Below are 26,600 nucleotides of genomic sequence, written 5' to 3'. Positions count from 1 at the left end.
TTACATTGCTTCGTTTAACACTAACTCAATAGGAAAGCCAAGGATCCCACCTAACCCGGAATCCCTTTACACAATATTCAAACTACTATCACTATATCGCCCCTGTCCAAAGCCACATAACAATTCTTGAAATCTTGACCCTTCCAAACCTTCCAAAAAATTTCAAGCAAGAAACCCCGATGCATCCACTCCCCACCAGTTGCAGGATTCCCCGCCCCATCTAGGTGCGGAGCTCAGTTCGGTTCGCGTTTTCTCGGGGTCGCACGTCGCAGGAATTTCGGCGTTCTCGCATTCGAAGTTGCCGAGAACTTAGTTCTCGTAATTCAGTGATTATTACTGGTGCGTGCCTACATTGAGGGTGATACGTGATTCCGGTTTTGGGTGAGTTATTTTCTATTCGTTTTCCCTTTATCGAGTGTTAATTAGGGGCTCGGTAATTGGCGTTAGTTTTATTTTGTTTCCTTGTTGATTTAGTTTTCGCCTTTGCTAAATGTTGTTTGCCGTCAATTCACGTATTTGATTGTTTGGGAGTTATTACAATATTGGATTTGCCTTTTCTGTTTACTGAGTTTTTTCATTTGCTAAACACACAATGGTGATTTTTAGTTTAGCTTTGTATTTCAAGTAGTTTAGTGTTACAGGCTGAAGTTTTCATTTGAAATGTTTTTTGTTTAGCTTTATTTCATTTTATAACTATATTCGGAGCGTAATAAAAATGGCGCTAAAAGATTTTTAATTATTTATTTACTTTCCCTACACTTTTTTCAAATCACATTTTTCTAAATTTTAAGTTATAATCATTTTTAATAATTAAGTAAAAACTTTTTTTATCCTTAAACAATATGTAGTTATGTATTGGCTTTTTCCTATAAGTTTAAAATTTTCTCTCTTATTTAATTTGTAGGCAAAATAAATAATAAATTCTATCGTCTTTTTAAATTACTAAGCAAGATGCCTTCGCAAGCGGCGTAGAAGCGTAAATGTCTCGTGTTTTGGAGTTATAGTTGTTTGCCGTTTATAAAATTATCCCGCTTTCGAAGTTACCTCACTTCACCTTACAGATATACAATCGGTTTAACGGTTCCCTTCGGTCCCCAAATACGTTAACCTGTAATCCATCTTCCGCTGGGCGAACACTGGAATTGCTCCAATTCCGCACTTTGCCGCCCGCTTTGGCTCATAACTGCTCAATTTGTCATCAGCTCAACCAATGATCTGAGAGAATTCACTATTTCTTTGTCAGGGTAGTAACTGTGATCGTAATTGATAATTAATCATTTGGAGCGCAATTTCTTTGATTTAATCCATTAATTTTAACAAGATTTGGTGCTTCTAAACTTTGGCGGGAACTTAGCTTCGTGGGAGTTGCTTGTCGACCGCCATCTTGTTTTGTTTTTGCTCATTAACGTTGTTTAATACTGATAGCCTATTGCAGTAAAATAATGTGGAAGTGTGTGGATAATGAAGAATTAATCTAGATACGAGTTTATCCACCGTTCTGGCGTTAACGCCAAGTAGCTCCACGTGGACCTTGTATAGTCCTGCTATCGCTTTACAAGAGCTAATAACCGTACACTGTCTTATACTAACTGTACAATATTCGTCTATACCTATATTATAGCTTCTTATACCTTGACACTGGCTGATTTGTCGCAATGGACTGAAGCCATTTAATTCGCAATGGATTGAAGACAGCAGCAGAAGTAGCTAAGCGGGCGAGCTGCTCGAAATGATCTTGACGCGACTTTACTGTTAAGAGAATAAGAGCGTGTCTAGGTTACTTTGAACACCTCGCCCGCTTAGCTACTTCTGTTGCTGACTTTACATTGCGTGTTGACGCTCATAATTTAGTTGTCTTTTTAACGCCACCAGTTTTGTCAGAAGTATTCTATGTATAGTTGTTCAAGCAAATCTTGCCAGTAGAAAAGGGCGCGAAATTCAAATTTTCTATAGGACGATATCCCTTCGCGCCTACATTTTTTAAATTTGCCGCCTTTCTCTACTGACAAGATTTGCTTGACCAATGATAAACAACATCAATAGCAGCGGATAAACAAATACCTATATACCCTACCCGTGAATAAAAATACGTCTGGCGTTTTCTTAGTTATCTGATATGTTGATGCTGACTATGACTTTAGCCATAACAATGATGTCTACGTATTATTTTTTCTTGAAGGTCATTAAGAGGATAGGTACATTATTGGTAAGTTTTTCATACAAACTTTCTCGACATTTTCCTCTCTGGATTTTGGCCCTAGTTTTTTTATATGAGTTCAATATTACCAGTATCTGTGTCTGTACGAATTTTTTTGATATTCTTGTTTTATAAGAACTAGGTTATTTACTTCAAACAGCGCTAAAACGGCTAAACAGACGCCTCTAGCACACAAAATTGGCCAAAAAAAAAACGCAAAAATCAAAAATCAGCCACACATAAATTTTTTCTCATTCCGTTTCCAAAATTTTGTTACGATTGGTTAAGTTTTGGAGGAGGAATATGTCGATAACCGAAACCTCGATTTCTGAGATTTTTCGCCGGAGCTGCAGTTGTCCTTATCGCACTAATCGTTAGCTGGAAGAGATCCCTTAAGGGGATAAGTTCGCCTTTGTACACATTTACTGTATTCTCTTCTCTTTGGTGCAATAAAGTGTTTAATACTACTACTACTAATCTTAGGAGTCGTCCCAATCAGCGTGACGGAGATATTTACCTAAAATCTAAAAAGGGCTCAGCTGATATTATCCTCTTAATGATCTTTGTTATTATAGATATTTTATGTATTTATACTGGGGTCCCTTTGTTTGACATAATTTTCCTCGGGTACTATAGATAGGTTAGGTTTGTTTTATGGCAATCCTGAAAAGTTACGCGTTTTTGAGAAAAACCAAATCATGGCTACTGATAATATGACAATCATTACATTATGACTTTCAATAATTATGTTCGATAGAGACCCATTTATACTACAACCTCAATATTATCGAATTTGTCGACCGGTCTGGCCTAGTGGGTAGTTACCCTGCCTGTGAAGCCGATGGTCCTGGGTTCGAATCCCGGTAAGGGCATTTATTTGTGTGATGAGCACAGATATTTGTTCCTGAGTCATGGGTGTTTTCTATGTATTTAAGTATTTATATATTATATATATCGTTGTCTGAGTACCCATACCACAAGCCTCCTTGGGCTTACCGTGGGACTTGGTCAATCTGTGTAAGAATGTCCTATAATATTTATTTATTTATTTTATTTATTTATCGAATTATGTACAATTATTTCGTTTACTCACAATGTTTTATGGCTATACCAAGCGAAAACGTAACCGGAAAAGCGATTTTATGTGAACATAATGTCTCGTCCCGGTTCTATTTCCCCTCCAATTAAGCATATGGCTCACTATCGCCGTAATTATACTAAGCTATTGATTTTACCGAAATATACGCCTTCCGCCGCGCCGGCAATGTGATGTCAGATGTCACCTTTCATATCGCCGCTATACTTATACAACCTCGTATCTGCAACACAAATTTGATGACAAAAAGACCCGTAATCCGAATGAAAGAAAAGCGACATTTCCATCAAATGATTGTTGCAGATATGAGGTCGAGTAAGTATAGCGACAATATAAAACATTGATTTGGTAAGTAAAGCCTGTATTTTGTGTTATTGTAAAACTTTTGTCGCAAGTCATAACGGTGGTTAAAGTAGGTATCCTTGAATTCTCTTAATTATAAGTAAGCTAATTAAAATACATAAAAATAAACAAAACAACAACTAATAAAAATGACACAACCAAATACAGAAAAGGGTCCCAATGTATATTAACTTTAGGAATCAAAGTACCTCGATATACATAGTTTGGATAACTTTAGAACATAATTATAGCATTTTCATTTTTTTTTTATTTGAGCATAATATATATAACCAACAAAAAAGGTATACCATCAGATCCACAGCTCAGGCTTCGTCACATTACAGAAAGCTCATCAACCTCACGCTTCTTCAGGTCAGGTGCAATTTTCAAATTAATTGTAATGATGGATGGATGTCTGTCTGTCTGTCACCAGGCTGTGTCTCATGAACCGTGATAGCTAGACAGTTGAAATTTTCACAGATGATGTATTTCTGTTGCCGCTATAACAACAAATACTAAAAAGTACGGAACCCTCGGTGCGCGAGTCCGACTCGCAGTTGGCCGGTTATTTATAATAAAAAATTTAAAATGTGCAAAAATACGAAAGTTGTCCGCTATTGTTGTCGGACATGGCTCGGCTCCGCGAACTACTCTTGTTAAAACTTCGCTAGCTCAAATATTTGAGGAACATAACTAAATATACCTGCTCAGAAGTTTTGAAGACTTGCAGTACTTGTGCGTTTAGCAACAAAACTTACCTAGCTTCTAGATTACACATTTTAGATCGCAACTTTGGATAGAACTTTGGATTTCGGATTCGGTTTTTAGGGTTCTCAAGGATCGGCAACGCTTAAGTGGCTCCTGTGATGTTGCTTATGTCCATGGGCGACGATGACCGCTTCCTATCAGGCGGCTCGTCTGCTCGTTTGCTATCTTATTATTATTATTTATTTGGAGCTTTACGTGTCCCACTGCTGGGCAAAGGCCTCCCCCAATTTCTCCACAGATCTCTGTCCAGTGCCGTGTCTGGCCACTCCTTCAAAATGGAGTCTAGTTCATCCCGCTATCGCCGGCAGGGTCTGCCATGTCCCCGATTTAAGTTTTCGGGTTCCCACTCTGTGGCGATTTTGCCCCCCTCCCCAAATATGAAGACACAAACAAAGAAATGACGTTTGCTATCACATAAAAAAAAAACCGGAATCTTTGCAACTACGAGTACTTAATCTTTGAGTAATTAGAGACAACGCTGAGCAAAACGCAATAATTTTAAATACATGCAGATTGACTATACAGGTTCAGGTTAGCCCAAAAATACTTTGACAAAGATTTTTTACTGTACAGGTATTGTGAAATATTTTGAAAATAATGTTTTGCTTGAGTAAAATGATTGAAATTTTTAATAACATTTTATAAAAGACGTGTCAGTAAGAAAAATGGTACCTATCGTTTTAAACACATAATTAATATCATTAACGAGTTTAACCTAGCTGAAAATTTAATCGCGTTAGACCCATTAATGACATTAATTATAGGTACCTATTGCTAAATTGTAAATTTAGTTAAGAAATTATTACTGTCACTAACATAGTTTTTTTTTTTTTTTTTAAGGTTTATTGTAAGTACTAACATTTTATGAGCCATGAGCTCGAAATAAACGATAATTAAATTTAATTTTTAATTGCAAAAAAAATGACCTTGTAATAGTGAACATTGTAACAGGCAGACAAAGAGATAATTTCCAGAAATTCGTTGTCTAAGAAAGTTAAGTGTTTCGGGACAGGTACAATAAAATTATCGTCAAAAAGGTTGCTAGGAAGTGACAAACTAAGTAATAATGTAGATACTATAAAAGAGCTAACAATAGCATTGTTTGATAGGTTCTGTTCTGAATATTTAAAACGAGGCCAATATACGAAAGTACCTATTAGATTTATTGATTATTACTATTGTAGGAGCAGCTATAGGTAGACAATTAGTAAAGTTGGTAAAGGCGTAGACATGCCCGTGTACATACGTGCGCGTTGTACTTACACAGATTCTTATGAGAGACGTCACGAGCCAGTGTGCTCTGGCCTTAAAATAAATAATACGCAAAAAGAAATAGGAAGAACATGTTTTCAAGTAAAATTGAAGATATTTGTATGATCGAGAGCCAATTTTGAAGCCCGACACTGGAATATATTTTACCTACACGTAATTTACTTCAGATTACTGGACTAATTATCACAATTCACGCAATCTACACCAAACTAACTAAAATTAATAAACCGAACTCATTAAGCAATTTAAAAATTACCTAATCTTAAGTTTTAAATAAATAAAATTTTACTCAATATCCTAAAACCGATTTAATAACGGGTAAGGCATAGTTCGCAAGTCCTGTTTTTTGTGTAAATAGTAACAAATATTTTGTTACCGTTATGCAAACATTTCAGCACTTGCAGCACATTCACTGGGTTTGTCCGCACCTTGAGGCCTTCCAGCAGTGGACAAACTAAAAGGTTTTTTAACATGAAAGTCCATCAGTTAAACGGACATCCGAAGCAGAAATTTGGAACGTGTAGCCAAGTTTTCCTTTAACGCCCCCTCGGGAACCTACCCAATTTAAATATGCACAAACACCCTAAAGAAATTTATCATTTACAAAATTAATGTAAACTGACTTTATCAGTAGCTTACAGGTGATGGAAACTCGGAACTTCAAGTTGAATTTGACGAGTGGCTCTCGAACGAAGTTTTCACTTAAGGCAATAAGTTTTGAATTATGGAGGCTTGAGATTTGAGTGATGAGAAATTGTTTTTCATGCGAAGGTGTGCTTAGTTACAAGTGGGGTTGGTGCTTTTTCAAATGGCAGCGTTGTCTTTGTCATGTTACTGGCTATTTAGGCTGCAAGTTGGTTGTTAGTGAAAATAGAGTTGAGGGCCATTGAGCGAGCAAGGCTTAGGGGTAGGTGAGTAGAATTTAATTAATGTTTAACTTATTGATGTTTGAACCTTGGGGACATTTAACTATCTCAAACGGTATAAGTTTCACTAACTCGTGTTTCATATTAATTCAATTCTGCGTCTCGATTAGTGTCTCATAGTCATAATACTTACCAGACTACAGAGAAGCCTAACGTGTATAAATTATATTTATGTTTGAATTATGGTTATCTATATTACACGTACACTGAAAAAAATAATTAGCCGAACTCATTGAGTACCTAATTCAAAAAGCCGATCAAGTGCGAGTCGGACTCGCGTTCCAAGGGTTCCGTACGTTACACAATTTTTAACATTTTTTTTTTGTGAAACGTCAGTGAAATGTCTTTAAAATCTTGTGGCCTAGCGGTAAGAGCGTGCGCCTGCAATCCGCGGGTTCAAACCCCGGCTCGTACCAATGAGTTTTTCGAAACTTATGTACGAAATATCATTTGATATTTACCAGTCGCTTTTCGGTGAAGGAAAACACCGTGAGGAAACCGGACAAATCCTATTAAGGCCTAGTTTCCTCTCAGGGTTGGAAGGTCAGATGGCAGTCGCTTTCGTAAAAACTAGTGCCTACGCTAATTCTAGGGATTAGTTGCCAAGCGGACCCCAGGCTCCAATGAGCCGTGGCAAAATGCCGGGATAACGCGAGGAAGATGAAGACGATTTCAGATTATCTATAGAACTTGAACTTCTATATCTACGACTTACCTAATATGTACATACATTTACATTTTTCACAGTTTTTATCAGACTGGCATTAGTTAACGAAATTTTTCCTGTCTATTGTAAATAAACAGAATATTATAGTAAAAGCTTAAGTTAAAGCCTGATGCCTAGATAGCAAAAAGCACAAATTTAATATTCTTAAAGCTTTGTCTGAAGTAAAGTAAAAGCTCTCACTGAAAAATATAAATGCAATAAGGATGAAGTTAAGGCGCAGAAAGATCCTAAATGGATAGCAAGTTATCCTGTTTCATAATAAAGTGCATTCAGGTCCTTCTCCGAACGCAGCTCGCTGAGCACTGAGCGGACGGCCGTGCGTGCCCGGTTACGTGTACTGTTATTAAATTGTTATGTTTAACAATTAAGAGCGGCATCCCTATTGCATAGATTGCAGGGTAGCACCAACGGTCTCCTAAACGCATTTGTCGTCAGAGTGGACTGCCCACTGATGAGGCGTTGGAACCAATTACATGAGCCCAGCGCATCATCGAAATAATTAGTTTTAATTCGTTTTTTAGGTATTTATTGTTTTACTATATAGTGTACAGACTAACATAGATATAGGTAGCATATTATAATTTTTGTACTAACACTATATGGGTTCTGTTCTGTGCCTGAAATAAATATTTACAATTTCAATTTCAATTAAATTAATCGATTAGTCGATCAACAACAACATTACGCATCTTTAGAAGCAATTTTCATGTACAGTCAGCTGCAGAGAAAAGGCACCCCCCCTGCATACAATGTTCTGTAAATTAGTATGGACGTGGGGTACCTTTTCTCTGCAGCTGACTGTACATAGCTTTTGTGCAAAAATAGTTACAAATTTTTAATGATGCGTTATATTATTAGTTACTAGAAAAAGGCCTGAAAGTTTATATTAATATTTTTCGCAACCGTATAATGAATTAAAAAGCGCTACTGGCTACTAACTGCGCCTTAAAGTAAATTACATTAGAAATCTTTGTCACTCCCACACAACTGAGATACATCTGATAAGTTGACAAGTAAAAACTGTAGAAAGAAACCTAAATCACAGAAATATCTTTGAAATGTTTGATACTTTTTATTTATTAGTAAATTGACAGAAACATCCAAAATAGCAAAATACACACACACACTGCACTGGCTCAATGACCCGAAAAGGATCTTGGCCTCTGACACAAGAGAGCGCAACTCTGCCCTATTCTGGCCCATTTCAAGCTAGAAAATAGCAAAGTAACAAGAAAAAAACTTTTTTTTACAATTTTTTTCGCAACAAATTAACTAGGTGCGAAACTTTTATCTGTTTATCAACAAATAGTAAACTGTGGATAATAATATTATACGACTTCAATGAGGTTGCATAATCTGCCGAGTGACGATCGCAGTCAATAATATTGACCAATCGATCATAAGTAAATCATCATCATCATCATGTCAGCCGATAGACGTCCACTGCTGGACATAGGCCTCCCCCAAGGCTCGCCACTCCGACCGATCCTGTGCCGCTCGCAACCACCGAATTCCCGCGACCTTAATAAGTAAATAATGTATGAAAAATAGGATGTGACTTTTCGTTTGTAACTATTTACAATCGTTTGTTGTCATCCTAGCTAATCTGTTTTTTTATACAAATTGCTCCAAATAAATTAATCGTTCCATACGGCATACGTATACGTAGGGTAGGGTAGGAAACAGTGGCTCGAAAAAAAATAGCCGGGTACCTGAAACTAATTCCAACATGTTAGAGGCGATATTGGGGCGACTGTTCGACAAGCCACTGTTCGAGCTGAGCCACTGTTTCCTACCCGACCCTACTTGGTATGGTATATGAGTATCACTCCCCAAGCAAACTGTAGAAACATTACTACATGGTATAAAACAAAGTCGCTTCCTGCTGCTGTCTGTCCCTATGTATGCTTCTTTAAAACTACGCAACGGATTTCGATGCGTTTTTTTAAATAAATAGAGTGATTCAAGAGGAAGGTTTATATGTATAACACATCAGCATTGCACCCGTGCAAATAAAACCGAGGCCGGTAACTAGTACAATATAATCAAAGGAATACTTTTTTCCGTCGTCGTTAGTAAAACGTACAGTCTAAGATTTTAATTTCAGTACCATTTCGTACTTTGTTACAATGACAATCATTATGAAAGTCAGTAGGGACGTCTTACTATTCTCACTGTGACAAGGTACGAATTGGTACTAAGCTTTTATTCCATGACCGTACCTACCTAATTTATTACGAATTCCCGCGTGCCCACTCACTGGCAAGTCTCAAGTTAAAGACAAGCAACCAAGGAAAGATGAAGAAGGCACACAAAAGCCGCAGTTTATAGAGTAGAGAAAATTAACTGGATCCATTAGAATAGAAAACTAATTAAGCTTTCCTACTCATTAAGTTATCTTAAGTAAGATGAATGGGCGGAAAAATGACGACCAGTTAAGTATAGTAGGTAGATACGCTGATGGAACTGGTGGTACTGGGTTAAAATCCCGAAAGGGTCACTGACAGAAATGTTTGCATAACAGTATTAAAATATGAAATAAAACTATGAAAACGGATTATATCGCGTATATTGAATTTATAATACATCCCGACCCCCGTCACCCGTGGTCACCCGTTGACCACGAACGCTGTAAAGGGTTCGAAACGTCGGGATGTATTATAAATTCAATATACGCGATATAATCCGTTTTCATAGTTTTATTTCATGAGTAACTATCGCGGTAACCGAAGACAATAGTATTAAAATATTTTGTTATTACTTACACAAAAATTGGGACCGGCAAACTATGTGTTACATTACACCAGCCAAGAGGCCGGTTGGTGAATCTAGTCTCACGTATTTTACTTATAAATAAACCATCACAAACAAACTATAAACTGTGTAGTACTACTACCGAATAACATCAATATCAATTGTTAATTTCATACAACATCAACATACTATGGTAACATGTACTAAAGAGGCCCACTAACTATCAGTCCGCCAGACGATATCGGCCTGTCAGTTGTTCGGAACTTTTAAATTTTTGTTCTAACTGACAGGCCGATATCGTCCGGCGGACTGATAGTCAGTACGTACGTACTTACGTAGGTACCATAGTACTTAACGTAGGTATGGTTTTTATGAAGTATAAATTATGCTGAAAAAACAAGTGCGAACCATGTTCTCTTGAAATTAAGACTTTGTCATGACGATTTAATCCTTAATTAAGTGAATTTGGTTGTCCCTTCGGTTGTTTTTGTATGACTATTGAATTGGTAATTCATGCATCTAATGGTTAAAATTGAATAGCCAAAACAATTGATCCCTTATAACAATCGAAAATAAGCTGCTCAATTTGTACTGACAAATAAACATTTACCTGCTTCAAAATCTTACACTTGACAAAACAAAATTCAACCTGTTGTTTAAAGAGGTCTTATACAACATTTGAATGCGTATTACCTGTACAGTTTTTACAAAATGCTCGACAAAAGTCTACTATTTCATCAAATCTTGACCGTATATTGTAAAGTCACGTACAATGAAGGATGACTCACGCTTAAACAGGGTCCGGGGCGAGGCGTCCGACACTGTTTTTTGTAGAAAGCATCGCGTGATCACCCATCGTAGAAAATGAAATGTCGGCCCGAACCCGGACTGTTCTAGCGTGAGTCATCCTTAAATGTGTAGTTCGTCAAAAACTAGACTTTTTACATATTAGGTAGCGCTTCCACTATTACTAAAGATTCTCCAATTACATGACGTCCTTCATGACGTAAGCACCGATTGCTCTGAGGTCCCGTTTTTGACGTAACTACACGAATAAGTGCACTGCACGCACAAAACATTTCTCGGAACAGAACCGTGACAAGAAACGCTAAATTCTTGCTAACACGATAATAAAGTTGAAAACAGAAATTCAAAGCCGCTTTAACCGAAACAAGGAAAGGTGGACATAGTTAAATCGAATTTAAAACGAAGTACAATATCAAAGGTTTCTATAGATATACTCTCTTTTTCTATCGCGACGGGAGAGCTCGAAGTGTTTGAAGAAATAATCTTTAAGCCCACAAAGGGTCCTCAGGTAGATTGCGACAATGCACGCAGGTAGAAACGTAATCATTTTGTGGGCTGTGATTTGGGATTTTTGGCACGAGGAGTATTTGGGGTAATTGGTCTTTTACTGGACTTTACGGTGTTAGTTGGCGACAGGTAATTTCGTATCGGATACTTTGTCGGTTTCGGACAAAATGACAGTTTTAAGAGGCGGCTAACGTAATGTTTATATTATATAAAATTTCCACACGTTTAAATCAAGGGCAAATACCATAAAATAATTACTCAGAACCTAGACTATATTTACACGATACTAAAAAAGCGTCACGATTTTTCAAAAACTGTTGACCGAACTGCACCTTAACCCTTAAATGCATAATGATGTAGATATGCATCGTATATTTGATGGTCCGTGGCTCAATATGCAGCTATCCAAAATCACATTTATTACTTTTATACAGCATGACACATCTATTTCAATTTATTAAAAAGTTATACAAAAAATCATGCATTTAAGGGTTAAAGTAAATATTTGTTGTTACGAATATTTTCAGAAATCCCGAAGTTAAACGCTAACAAGAGCGCCAATTAAGAGCTCTTAGCGAAAATGTACGGATACAGCTCACAGCTTTTATAATTCGACAGAATTCCGTCCTTTATATTAATGAATGGGATACCTTTAGTCGAAACGGGATAAATTGGTGTTTCACAAAAATTATCAAAAGAAATATGCAGAAAAAATATCGCAGTCAAGTCGGAATAGTGGACCGAGGATTGTAAAGCATTGTGTAATTAATTAGTTTTTATTATTGTGTATGTGTATTTTTATAATACATTACAATATTACTTACGCTGATAAATACAGCAACTATAGTAACTAAGGAGATACTTCTGCGGAAATGGCGCTGGATAGGACATATTTTACGAAGGCCAAACAACCACATATCCAAGCAAGGGCTGACTTGGAAAATTCCCGGAAAAAGGGGGCCAAGGTCGCCCACGTACCACCTGGAGGCGCACAGTGGAAAAGGAGGCTGTACCAGTTTTGGCCTCGGCTGGGCGGACCGCGAAAAATGGAAATCCCTTCTGAGAGCCCTACGTCCCTGATGAGGGATAACAGGATACCATCATCATCATAGTACCTTCTGCAACGAGGTGGGTGAAGTACTGCAAACGAGGGACAGCAGCAGTAATGATGGTGTCTGAATCCGAACCGTACCTTAATAATAGCAGTGTAAGAAAATATGTGAACAACCGTGACCCGTGAAAATCTATGTGGCACTGCGCCCTCTGATTTGACACCGAGAGAAAGGTACCTTATTATACAGGGATGTCACGTTTCCGGCAGATAAAACGAATGTGAATTACAGAGGACCTTACCGATTTGACTCCCCATGAATGTATGTTATGAGGAAATTTATGGGGACCTCTAATTTCTGAGATAAAACATTATCGGCATTAATATTGTCTTCGGTTACCGCGATAGTTACTCATGAAATAAAACTATGGAAACGAATTATGCCGCGTATATTGACGGGTGACACCCGTTGACCACGAACGACCACGAAGGGTTCAAAACGTCGGGATGTATTATAAATTCAATATACGCGATATAATCCGTTTCCATAGTTTTATTTTAGTATCGGGACTGTGATTAGTGAACAAGATTTGTTCAAATACTAAATTAAATAATAAATAATCCTTAATTTTAAACTGTTGAAAAATCTTGCACCAAAAAGTACGAGACGAAAAAATATTCTCATTTAAAATTTTAAAATTCATACTGAAATTCAAAGGATAGCCTTGGTTGTATGTCACTTTACCCTAAAGTTTTATATAAAGTATGTGGCTGTATCATCAAATGGGACTACTTTGCTTCAGATTATGCCCCAACAATCTAGGGGGGGGGGGGTTTGTAGTTACTCGAGCATGTTAATTAAATATAATATTTAATATAAAATCTACAATTATGCGATAGCCCTCTCTTAATTTACCTATTTATTAAAAAGTACAATATTTTCAAAGGCCCACAATATTTTAAATATAAAACTCCCGTGAGACTCAAACATATTAGATTATTTTAAAACGGGTCACTCACGTATTATTAAGTCGAATAGCTCAACATGTTTCGGTCCAATTCCGCCCACAATATCTTTATATTGATTACGTATATCAGATGACTAATCCATACATTTTATTTAATCATTTGATATTTGACTTGCATAAGTACTTGTTAATATTTATCAATGAAAAATAACTACTAAGAAATGTTGATAAAGATGTGCATAACATATTATTTGTGACTATTACAAAAAATATGCTGAGATCATTTTAAAGGTTATTTGAACGCGTCTTTGATTATTTTACATTATTTTTACATAACAATAATGTTATCAACATCAAAAATGCGAGAAATATTGTTTTAAGCATTTAATAATTAAGTAATATTTTTTTAAAATCACTTTAACGGTTATTTTCTTTCTTATTACGACACATCAAAGATAATGCGTCAAACGAAACCGACAAAAATCCTTTAATAACATTAAAACAACAGTCACTGGGCGGCCAATTTCCCTTCCAAAGTCTGTTTGCTAAAATAAAAACGTCAAAAATGGGAGAACGTTAAGAAAACTTGGTCCACAATGACTCCAGCTACTTTTGAGCGTTGTCTTAAGGTGCAGTGAGTTCAGCCAGCATAGTTCTTAAAAACCCGTAGCGCTTTTTTAGATAATAAGGGTTCCAATAAATATAAATAGCAATCATGAGGCCTCTTTATAGTAAACTAGCTTTTGCCCGCGACTTCGTCTGCGTGGACTTAGTAACCGCAGCTAGAGTAAGAACAGCGCCTGGAGAAAATCTCATAGCAATCTAAATTTGAGCATATTATGCACACAAATTAGCAGGCACTTTGTTAATTATCTCAATTCCACCCCTCTTTTTACTTTCTTAAGGGATGATTTTCGGGATAAAAACTATCCTTTGTCCTTCTCAGGGACTCAACCTATCTCTATGCCAAATTTCATCTAAATCGGTTCAGCGGTTTAAGCGTGAAAAGGGAACACACAGACAGACAGACAGACAGACTTTCGCATTTATAATATTAGTATGGATTCATCGATTCGAAACCTGATTAAATATTTGGCTCGATAGAAAAAAATCACAAACATGTCTAAAACGCATCATTAAAAATGTGTAACTCTATTTACAAATATTTAATGGTGCGTTAGGGAATGCAAGTCGGTTTTTATTTGGAAATTTCGGTTAATAACCGGTTAGTAACCGGTTTTACATACAATTAAAAACCGGCTTGCATTCCCTAATTTTAGACATGTTTGTGATTTTTGTGACAAAGCTAATTAACATGAAAATTGTTTCTAAAAATGCGTTATATTTTAGATCAAACTCATCTATTATTATTTTTTACAAAATAATATTAACAATGACATCCGCGATCCCAGGCGCGCACGTCCGGCCGTCCGCTCAGCGCTCAGCGAACTACGTTCGGAGAAGGACGAACTCACGGCGCCTTAAGAACTTGCTCGGATTGAAATTGCAGGCACGCTCCCAGTGGTGAAATTAAATTTAAAAACAAAAGACGGATACAATTCGTTAATCTCTCTTCTGTTTTCTTTGCGCAATTCCTTAAAATTTCCTTTAAGGTTCCTTGTCTCTAGCGCATGTCTTGGTTTTGAACAGACATAAAAACTGTTTTTCAAGTGTATTAATATCTACAGGGATTTTTTTTGAGGTAAGTAAAATTTTTGGCGCGACTAGAGGGTAACTCGGATTACTTGTCTGACGGAAGTAACGCTCAGTAGTGACACACGCACAATAGGGCACACGTCAAAGTGCCAACATAGCGATAAACGTCATCGTCAAAGAAGTTTTACTTGAATCGCGCGTAAAGATTACACGCACACTTTTTTAATTATCAGCTGCTCCATATTTTACTACTTAAATATATAGGTCATACTGAGTAACTTTTACTATGGGACCAACCCCGAAATCGCGAAAAAAAATTGGCTCTCCTATAGAAAACGTCAACATCTGACCAGCTAAAATGTATCCAGAAACATACAATTTTCTTTTCATTTTTTTTATACTACGTCGGTGGCAAACAAGCATACGGCCCGCCTGATGTTAAGCAGTCTCCGTAGCCTATGTACGCCTGCAACTTCAGAGGAGTTACATGCGCGTTGCCGACCCTAACACTCCTGTCCCTCGAGCTCTGGCAACCTTACCGGCAGGAACACAACACTATGAGTAGGGTCTAGTGTTATTTGGCTGCGGTTTTCTGTAAGGTGGAGATACCTCCCCAGTTGGGCTCTGCTCTAGATTTGGAATGACATCCGCTGTCCTGTGCCCTACCACACAAAGCGAGATGTCATTCACAGTGCCCATACCATACCTCTCTTTTGGACGTAGTTTAAGGACATACCCGGGTCCAAAAGTTTCATACATATAAACGGAGTTTCGTTCTCATTTTAAAACTAAGTGTTGGATTATAATGAAACTTTGCACATACAATGATATGAGGTATATCTAGGTCTGTAATCAGTTTATATAGCTCTAGTATATAAAACAAACGAAATAGAGCAAAAACAAGTGTTGTATGAAAAACTTAAATTCGCTGATTTTTTTAAACTATTGTATCTGAAGCTACATAAACTAATAACAGACATAGATGGTCTGTAATTAGTTTATGTAGATGATGGTGGAGGATAACTAGATATTATCCTATTGTAAGTACAAAGTTTCAGAGCAATCTAGCTAGTCGTTTTAAAATGAGAGCGTAAATACGTTTGTATGTAGAACCGAGCTTGCCCCGGACTCTTAAACTTAGGTTTCTTCGCTTCTTAATAACAGCCTAAAGTAGATAAATATTTATATCATCAGTGAAACTTTTCTGATTGTTTGAGTTTAAATATATTTATTTCACCTTTGCAAGTAATTTTTTTGAATCTATCAATAAAATCGACTTATATAGTTTCCTTTGTTTTGTTGATTTGTATCTAGACACGCGGTAGCGTGTCCAGCCAAGTTCAAAAAAAAGGAACTGGCGACGCAGCAACCGTGTGTATTACACGAACCATTTCGAGCTACTTTTGACCCCTTCACAACTTGAAACCTGTTTAACCTGCACATATGAAATTAGGCACATTTATTCAAGCCCCTTAGCTTGTCCAGAATACAAAATTTCATTAACGTAGCTCAAATAGTTATTGAAAAAATCACGTTCAAAAACCGACATTTTTGTGACTGACTGACTGACTTATAGATCAAAAACCTAAAAAACACCTAACCTACTTCCAGATGTCCTAGAAACTTCAAATTTAGCATCAAAGTAGATTATTATGTGTGTATACAGGGAAAAATCTGAAAATAGAAAATTGATCGTATTTTTTACATCAAAATAAAATCACCGTAACAAAAGAAATAAGTAAGTACTTGAAAGCTCTAGACAGAAAAATAAGTTACTGTACATTAAGAAAATATCACGAAAATATAATATTTAAATTTCAAAGCCGAAAAGTCGTTTCTCCAAGTTCATTTTATGGTTAATCATTCAGAGGGCAGTTGGTAAATAATGAATAAACACGGAAATGTCCTTCCTTTTTAATTAAAAAAAGCGGCAAGGGATCACAGAATTCAATCCGTAATAATCATTTAGACAAAGCTGTTACCTTTTTTTGTCTCGCTCTGATTAGAGAGTTAATTTAAACAATGGACAAGGACAGATGTTTAATTAACAGCGAACGTATTGTCACTGTCGCGTTTTTCTTCGTAGGTTGGTAATAAGCATTTGGACTTTTGTAATTTTGTTTCCAGTTTTGTTACGATTTTTTGGATTTTAAATTAAAAACGCCCTTTCTTTATTAAATTTTTATGTGGAATATTTATATAGAAAATAAGAATATAATTAGTTTTTATGTTATGGAAGTCGTTAACTATTTTCAAGTACTTAATTATATTGGACAGAATTCTCATTAAACAAATAATTAATAGTACCTAGGCTAGGAAATGAATGCTCAAAAAAAGTTGTAGAGGGAAATGCTTGGAACACAATTTTTGACTTCGTAACTTTGTTTGGATGAACATATCAAAAGTCCCCGGCGGTAAGCCTTGACCCTTGGGTTTGAAGGTTCCATTTTTCGATTATATCTCGGAAACTATGCGTCTCAGCGACATGGTCACTTACACAAAATGAGAGGTGGTTAAATTTGTAATAAGTTTTTTTAGTCGAGTTTTTCAATATTTTGTATAGTTTTTGAGATATGCGCACTAGTAGTATGCTACTAGTGCGCATATCTCAAATTATAAAAAGTGCCACTATATATGTATAGTGGCACTTTTTATAATGTTACAATATAGGTTACATAAAGGTGACGTTTGTATAGCAACTGCAGCTGCATTACTGTTGCGACATTACTGCTGTGGCCTTGAAGTGGGTGCTGTATCTGTCCATTTCCTTGATGAAATGAGTCAGCGTTTTAGTCCTAGCGGTACACCCCGAAATTCATTAAAATGCTGCAAATGGTGTTAAAAGTATTTCCATGTAGTATTTTTTACATACAAAAAAAGATGACATCATAACCTCCTCTCCTTTTTAGGATTCCGTACCCAAAGGGTGAAAACGGGACTCTATTACTAAGACTCCGCAGTCCGTCTGTCTGTCACCAGGCTGTATCATGAACCGTAATAGCTAGACAGTTGAAATTTTCGCAGATGATGTATTTCTGTTGCCGCTATAACAACAAATACTAAAAAGTACGGAACCCTCGGTGCGCGAGTCCGACTCGCACTTGTTTGTTGGTGCTACGGGTCAAATTGATTCAAATAGCCTAAACATCAATCGTACCGATTGTCATGCTTTTAACACAGTTTGCTGCGTTTTTTGGCGTATTTGAAAATAAGTGACTGTTGTAGCCGCATTACGACTGCCGCGATTATTAAGCGAGGTTTAGACTAGCAAGGACTTCATGCAATTTTCATTACATTGCGGTATCTGATCAAACTTTTGAATGCACTTTACCTTAGTAGTCGGCAATGTAACGTAAATTGCATGCAAGTTCTTGCTAGTCTAAACCTCGCTTAAGGCGGTTCCCTGAGCCAGAAGGCGAAAAACCTCCTTATATGATCCTGTTTTTCTAAGAGACGTTGATATTCGTAGACGTGGAAAAAATATATGTAGTTCTTGACTATATTATCTTTAACAACATAGCTTCCGATACACGAATTATGACACTTCGCTCGATACAATTAATTCCCAAAGTAACCTCTAACTCGGACTTTTAATCAAACTTTACTCTGTTATTTATTATGTGATACTATAAACAAAAAAAGAAGAAAAAACAATCTTAACTTAAATAGTAATTTCATAGCTTTCGAATTTCGATATTATAGGGTAACGTTTTTAAAATAAATAAAAATCGACAAAATTCGATCAAAATTGACACTTGGCGGGCGTGATCTTTCCCGTTCTTTCTTGCGAAATGTGACAGAGATAGCGGCGAACCGATGGAACAGCCTTAACGTTCAATCATCAAGGAAAATGTCAGTAAACGTTACGTAACAATTAACCGTCAATGACCGGACAAAATGGTTAAAAAGAGTTAAACAAGCCGTTTCTTTGTTACTTAATTTAAACCCTCTTTGTGACAGTAGATTTTAATGGATTTAATTACTTTTAATTGGACATGAAACATGACTAACTGCCGCATATGCCGCCATATTTATGTTTAGGTCACGACACGCCAATGAACACTACTCCAGTCATTTTACGGACCGGAAGCATGGCAAATGGGTTTGCCGGTCTAAGTATTTAGCAGATGGCGCCAGCATAGCGTTCCCTTTCAATCCCTAGAATTGTGTCAAATTTTTGTTTTTTTGAAGTAAAACTTCATTAGGCGCGACTAGAGGGTAACTCAGATTGTTATTCTGACGGAAGTAACGCTCAGTAGTGACACACGCACAACAGACACGTCAAAGTGCCAACATAGCGATAAACGTCAAAGAAGTTTTACTTCAATCGCGCGTAAATATTTACACGTACACGCTTTTTTTTATGTCTAACCCAAAACTCATAGAAAAAGGGGCAAGCTATGATGGCGTCATCTATGCAAACCTTTGACAGTTGCCAAACCCATTGGAAATAGTAGTAGTAGTAGTAATAAAACTCTTTATTGTACAAAAACAAACATAAAACAAGAGAAAAACGCATCATTTGTACAAAGGCGAACTTATCCCTAAATAAAATAAAATAATTAATAATAAATAATTTATAATAGCTGATGTTTAGTTTAATGAACATATCACGATTTTATTATAATATGAACTAGAATCCAACAAAATATATGCTTTTGATTTTTATGAAAATATATTTTCTAGGTCGTTTATTATATGCATCTAAACAAAGTACTAATTAAATTTGTTCCTAGCAAATTAATACACGTAGTCATTCGCGCCGTAAAGCCTGACCAGAAATATATGATCATTGTCAAGAGGGCGCTGTTATTTTCATGTATAGGGTGACAGTATAGTATAGTATGAAATTCCGCAACATGGCGCGTGATCATATATTCCTGGTCAGGCTTTATGTTTGTAGATTTATTTGCTTTACATGTGTACCTATACATTTTGTACGTTTTCGCTTTTTAATGATTTTAGGCAAAAATATTTTTGTAAATATTTTTTAAAATTATTTATTTAATCGCATGGCATAGTAAAACAGTTATTGTGTCAGATGTCGTTTTAAAATGAGAGCTTAACTTCGATTGTATGGAAGTGGCTTTCTGGCGGCGGATGCGTGTGACTCACGATGCTGACGATGAAACAAGGGGTCAAACGTTAATGTCAATAATTAGTCAAAGTAACGTGAACTCGGGAGAACACCCCACTTTTACTTAGTGCAATAGGTATACATCAGTAAATATACTAATACTTAAAATGTATGCAAGCTCTGTAATAACCGTAATTTTATATTAATGACTAGCAATAATAGACTGAACTACCATAATTGCGAATAGCTCATGGCGTTTTAATATACGTACACTATTTGTTTTGAGGGTTTGATGTTTGGTTAGCTAGACGTACAAACTACATACTCCTAATTTGTGTAATTATTGTGTACCTAACATGGATGATTTACATACTTACCTACAAGTCAAGTAGGAATTGTAGAAATGAACAATATTTATATTAACAAACTATGTACTTCTTTGACGATTAGTGATATGTTCTGTTTTATAAAAATTAAAATATTTAAATGTAGAACCATGATTTCAGTTAAAAGCGGCCTTTCATTTTGTCGCTCACAAAGTAAACCTTTCAACCGTTTTTTTCCATTTGTTACAGGTTGTGAAAGGCGAGGGTTATGGAGTCCGTAGTCCAATATTTACTCCTAGCTCTGGCTCTGACCTCCGTGCAAATATCCTTCACCGAGAGCCGGCTAAATGAGAAACGCCGCGATAAAACTGAAAGGAGACACCACACGGCGCAGCTCAACGACAACATCTGCGACATATCCGACAGGGAATCCAAAGTGCACTGCTATTGCGATAACAATGAAGTAAAAACTGCAACTAAAGCTGATTGTTGGGTCTTCAACGGCGGCATTAACGAAACTGATCCGATTTGGTCAAGCTTCAATTCACAACCACATATAGAAAAACTCAACTTCAACGTCAGATCCAATGGCGCTTTGAAATTCATCCCATTACACGTGGTACACCACCTGAAGAAACTCCAAAAGCTGTACATTCATTACGCGACTATCAGCAAAATAGAGAAGAGGACGTTCTCAAACCTGACCATATTGAGAGAGATAATGCTGACGAACGACAAAATAACCGAGTTAGATTTTTCATCGTTCAGCAACTTACCGGCGCTCGTGAACCTAACTATAAAAAATAACAAAGTGACTGAGATTCAGCGCGACGTGTTTGTGGATTTGCCGGCTTTGCGATACCTGGATTTATCGTTCAACAACATTAATCTGGCTCACGAAGGTTGTTTCGAACATCTGACGGTGCTGAGTGATCTAATCCTAGAAGGCAATTCGATTACCGTCCTTAGCAGAGAGACCTTCCGAGGGTTAGCTAATTTGACGCGATTAGATCTCAGATCTAACAAGTTAACAATGGTCGGAGATTTCACTTTCGCCGAATTGTGGAATTTGAATGAGCTCCTGTTGGATAATAATGAGTTGGAATATTTACGTGAAAGAGCTTTCGACGGGCTCGCTCTGCTTCAGAAATTGTCTATGACCGGGAATAAATTGAGGTCCATAAATGATCGGCTTTTAGAAGGCGTTAGGGGACTTGAGTTATTAGATTTGAGGAACAATGAGCTTGAGTTCTTTACGTTGGATACGGTTAAACCGATACTCGACAACTTGAAAGCGAAGACTGCCGTCCTTTATCTGAGCGGTGAGTGATAACGATTTAATTTCATTCCTTTCTCGAAAAACATTTTGAAGCATGGCATTCATAATTTGATCTGATCGAATTTGGGAGTTTATTTTACAAGAAAATTTGCTTTAATTCACATCCATTGGTTTGCCTTTCAATTTGGTATGTTAGCGTTGATAGAGTAAACTATTGTTACCTACGTATTTGGCGCTGTAACAAAGACGGAAAATATTTCTCGTCGTTACAATGAAATATGTTTTTTTTCTAACACAAAGCACAATGAAGCAAACAACAATGAGTTTATTGTAATCAAATCATACGAATCTTATATTTGGCGCAAACGTGTTATTTAGGAGAAAATGACGCACACACGAGTGCTTAGCGCGCTCATGGGAAGATAAACAACTATTATTTCCGCCAAACAATGGCGCAGTCCCCGTAGAGAGCTCTAATCCCCTACAAAAGCACCCTCCATATTAAAGACAATTAATGAGTGTAACAACTCTCCCTTTAGCAAGCCAACAAAGCCATAATAACAGCGTGTACACAATGCAATGTGTTTAATTCAGTCAACAAACAGAATTTGATATAAAAACGATAACTTCATTACTTTTTTCGCCACGCGCCACCGGTTCAACGGAGAATGCCCCAGAGCCACAGTAGTTTAATTGAAAGTTATGCCTTCCATTAATTTCGCTAAAATTTTTCAGTTAAATTTATTTGGTAAAGAACTCTTTTTATAAACTGTTGGCCAGGAAAATTAACTGTTATTTATAACAAAAATAAGTTACTAAGCTTGGGAAACTTGACCTTTCGTATTCCTAGGGTCGTATTTATCCTAATCGTTTGGACATTAAAACATTAAAGATTGCTGCTTAAGAAAGATAAAGGATTTAGAAAAATATTTGTTTAAATAAATCAGTGAATAATCCATTCCATTTTTAGGTTACTAAAAGACATTATTGAAAATATTGTCACACATATAAACTTAATATAATATTTTATCTATGTTTGAGTTATAAATCAAGTGTATTAGATTTTTTTAATACGAAAACCACTTGCACCAATATCTTTGCGGCCTTTTTTCAGTATAAAATCGTAACATTATTTAGAATTATTAAATTTCTAAACACATATTGCTACATAAAAAAATGTTGGTCATGGAAATACACGGAAAGTGTAAGAACAATGAACATAAATAATTACTTAGTTAACAACTAAAAATTTCTGCGGCGCAATTGTACAGCGAGCTGAATGAATCAAATTCATTCATAAAATGGCCCTGCACTTTTGTAGCTGGATGTACTTACCTTTGCACCCGTGTGTAACATGTAATCTGCACTTGTTTCACAATTTAATAAACATCTCTCTCCACAGGTAACCAATTAACTTGCGACTGTCGCTTGTCGTGGATCCACGTACTGCGAAACGAGACTAAGAGCGAACCGCTCATAAGCGCGCTAGACGACGTGACTTGTGTGCAGAAACCCAGAGAAATACCGAACGACATCTCGCAAACTTACGACCAAAAACACAGTTTCGAAATAGAAACTAACGCCGACGTATTCCAACAAGATGAGGAGGATGTCTACGAAGAAGCCAGTCCATCGTACAAACTGGAAGCCACCGCTCCACCAAAACTTGAACAAGTTGTAGTATTAGATATCCCTGTACAAGCATTAACGTGCTCGCAAGAAGTGCCACAAAACGGAGAAGACTCGTTAATGTTGTCGTCAAAGGACGAGAGCTACTGGCGACCGAGCTCAAGCTTCAAAATCCTTTCAAATCTCTCATTAGTGCTCACTCTAGTCACTATAAGTTTTTTAAATTAAACGCAAGCGAAACTGGACTTTAAGGGAACAATGTGTTGCGCTTGTTTTGTAAGAATTTGTAAGTCTGCCGTTTCTTCTGTAGTTTGTAAGGATGAAGACTGGATAATTGTATTTAATTAAATTATTTTGTAGCGATAACTTTGGTGGTTGTGAGTCGGCTTGCTCGGAAGTCTTAGAACAGTAGTTTTGGTCAATTGTTTTGTGATTGAAATTAAGACCGTGAAAATGTTATGAAGTTATTTTAAAGCCCTCCGCTTAATTGTGACAAAAGAATATGTAATTAAGGCTTTTTAAAATTAATTGGAACAGAAAATCAACAAGATAAAGTTGATTAACTTAGTACATGTAAAATCCTAGAAAGTCATATAAATGTTAAATCTAAATTTAAAAATGTGAAGCATTTACCATCTTACGTTTAAGTTTGTATCTGTAATATTTCAATTTGTTCTCCTTAGTACTTATAAATAAACTTGGTTATATGCAGAATTACCGCTTAAGTTGTGAAACTGTGACGGAACTTTACACAGAAACTAGAGAACTAATTTCTACAGCTTGGCTTTGGCATACATTCGCTTGATTAACCCAATATGAGGCAAACATTATATTACATAAACAATATTTGGAGAATGCCTTAAAGAAAAACGGTAACGGTAATAAAAAAATACATTTTAAATGGTAGAAAAACATTCCTTTTTTTAAAACAGTTATATGATATCAAAAATAAACCAAAAACATGTAACTGTAATATAATTAATTTTAATGAAATTTTTATTTCGAATTTTAAAGTAATGAAAATTGCAAGCTAATATTAAAAAGAAAAATTATATCCTGTGGTATTTTTACCCACTAGCGAGTATTCGCGGATTGAACTTAAGTCTTGTTCTACAAATTACTCGTAACGTAACACTTGACAATATAACAAAAAATTCAAATGGAGAACATGCCTAATGGACCTCATGGTAAACAAGGTCATGTACATTTGTTTTTTTTTCTACTCATCGATTTTAATGGTTGAATTAATATTTCGTATACCAACCGCATACTTTTCAATATGGGGAGCCCATAGTCGGACTCAACTATAATGACCTAGTTACAAAACACTTTAGTGTACTATAATAAATTAGACCAACGTGTCGCCGCGGTTAAGTGGGCAAAATCAAACTATAGAACAAGACATCAACGAGCCTCTTTTTCAGTAGATAATTTTGTTTAATTATTGGTGTTGTATAAGCAGTAGAAAAAGTGTTATTTTATTTGACTCATAGAAAAAATAGTTGTATATAAGTACAATAGTGATATAATCAAGCCTTTCAATCTCGAACCTTACTTAGACCACTTATCAAGCTGCGTGGCCTAATGTCAACTGAAAAACTCTCTATTATATCACGACTGTAATACAATTGTGAGTTCCCGATATTTGGCAGTGTCATCGTCACAAACCCCGTAATCCTTAAATTTCGTTTTTAAATAGTTCTTGTAATGTAAAATGTAAAAAAGAATGCCAATTTTGTAAACTACTTGTATTTCTTATATTTATTGTATATTTTGTAAGTTTATTTGCGCTGCTGATATGTCTGTATTAGTCATAGTGTAGGAATTTTTTAATTATACATACCCAGGTTTTGTCATACTAATACATTACCAGTGATCGGTTTTAATTATTAGACCCTTAAATATAATTAGGAGCTTTACTGACTCAATTTAGTAAATATAAAAGCTGTAAATATATTACTTACATTAAAATTTTAAAATAACCATTAAATTTGGAATGAGAAAATAAAGTAAATAATTAAATCGACTTAGTATTTTTAATTCCAAACTTACCTATACATATACCTCTGTGATTGATGAATGTCATGTAATAGTAAATATTTTTCGGGAGTTATTTAGGAATGTAACATTGAAGTAATGAAAATACGGTTCAGATTCCATCACTTAATTCACTTATTATTTAAATTAAGCACAACCAAAAGACACCTGAAGGACATGTCATATCACTACATAGTATAAAACAAAGTAGCTTCCTGCTGTCTGTCTGTCCCTATGTATGCTTAGATCTTTAAAACTACGCATTTGATTTTGATGCGGTTTTTAAATAGATAGTGATTCAAGAGGAAGGTTTATGTTGTGTATAATTGCACCAGTCCTTCAAACTACTGCAGGTTTCCCGGAAAATAACATAGGTTTGTGCTTTTCATCCATACTAATATTATTATTGTAAATGCGAAAGTCTGTCTGTCTTTCTGTTTGTGTGTTCCCTCTTCACGCTTAAACCGCTGAATCGATTTAGATGAAATTTGGCATAGATATAGGTTGAGTCCCTGAGAAGGACATAGGATAGTTTTTATCCCGAAAATCATCCCTTAAGAAAGTAAAAAGCGGGGTGGAATTGAGATAATTAATGAAGTGCCTGCTAATTTGTGTGCATAATATGCTCAAATTGAATGATTGCTATGAGAATTTTTCCAGGCGCTATAGTTATTTTAGCTGCTGGTTACTAAGTCCACGCAGACGAAGTCGCGGGCAAAAGCTAGTAATATTATAAATGCGAAAGTCTGTCTGTCTGTCTTTCTGTCTGTGTGTTCCCTCTTCACGCTTAAACCGCTGAATCGATTTAGATGAAATTTGGCATAGAGATAGGTTGTCCCTGAGAAGGACATAGGATAGTTTTATCCCGAAAATCATCCCTTTAGAAAGTAAAAAGCGGGGTGGAATTGAGATAATTAATGAAGTGCCTGCTAATTTGTGTGCATAATATGCTCAAATTGAATGATTGCTATGAGAATTTTTCCAGGCGCTATACTTACTTTAGCTGCTGTTACTAAGTCCATGCAGATGAAGTCGCGGGCAAAAGCTAGTCTACTATAAATGCGAAAGTCTGTCTGTCTGTCTTTCTGTCCGTGTGTTCCCTCTTCACGCTTAATCCGCTGAATCGATTTAGATGAAATTTAGCATAAAGATAGGTTGAGTCCCTGAGAAGGACATAGGAT

At 36.1% G+C, this 26,600-nt stretch overlaps 1 protein-coding gene across 1 annotated transcript; it reads left to right on the top strand.

Moving 5' to 3' along the window:
• Window positions 1-242: 242 nt before the first annotated feature.
• LOC134747773 (connectin-like) lies at window positions 243-23,926 on the top strand. Its single transcript, XM_063682411.1, has 3 exons — window positions 243-381; window positions 20,724-21,796; window positions 23,156-23,926. The coding sequence occupies exons 2-3, from the start codon at window positions 20,743-20,745 to the stop codon at window positions 23,608-23,610; spliced, it is 1,509 nt and encodes a 502-aa protein (XP_063538481.1). The 5' UTR covers window positions 243-381; window positions 20,724-20,742; the 3' UTR covers window positions 23,611-23,926.
• The last annotated feature ends 2,674 nt before the right edge of the window (window positions 23,927-26,600 follow it).

This window comes from Cydia strobilella, chromosome 15 (genome assembly GCF_947568885.1).
Source record: "Cydia strobilella chromosome 15, ilCydStro3.1, whole genome shotgun sequence".
Taxonomy (NCBI): domain Eukaryota; kingdom Metazoa; phylum Arthropoda; class Insecta; order Lepidoptera; family Tortricidae; genus Cydia; species Cydia strobilella.
The sequence above is the reverse complement of the archived record's forward strand: the minus strand, read 5'-3'. Positions and strand labels throughout refer to the sequence as shown.

What these genes read in the sequence shown, in the direction of transcription:
- LOC134747773 (XM_063682411.1), top strand. Translation starts at nt 20,743, where the DNA reads ATGGAGTCCGTAGTCCAATATTTACTCCTAGCTCTGGCTCTGACCTCC. An exon ending in TGCCGTCCTTTATCTGAGCG is followed by an intron (nt 21,797 to 23,155) that starts GTGAGTGATAAC and finishes CTCTCTCCACAG; the next exon opens with GTAACCAATTAACTTGCGAC.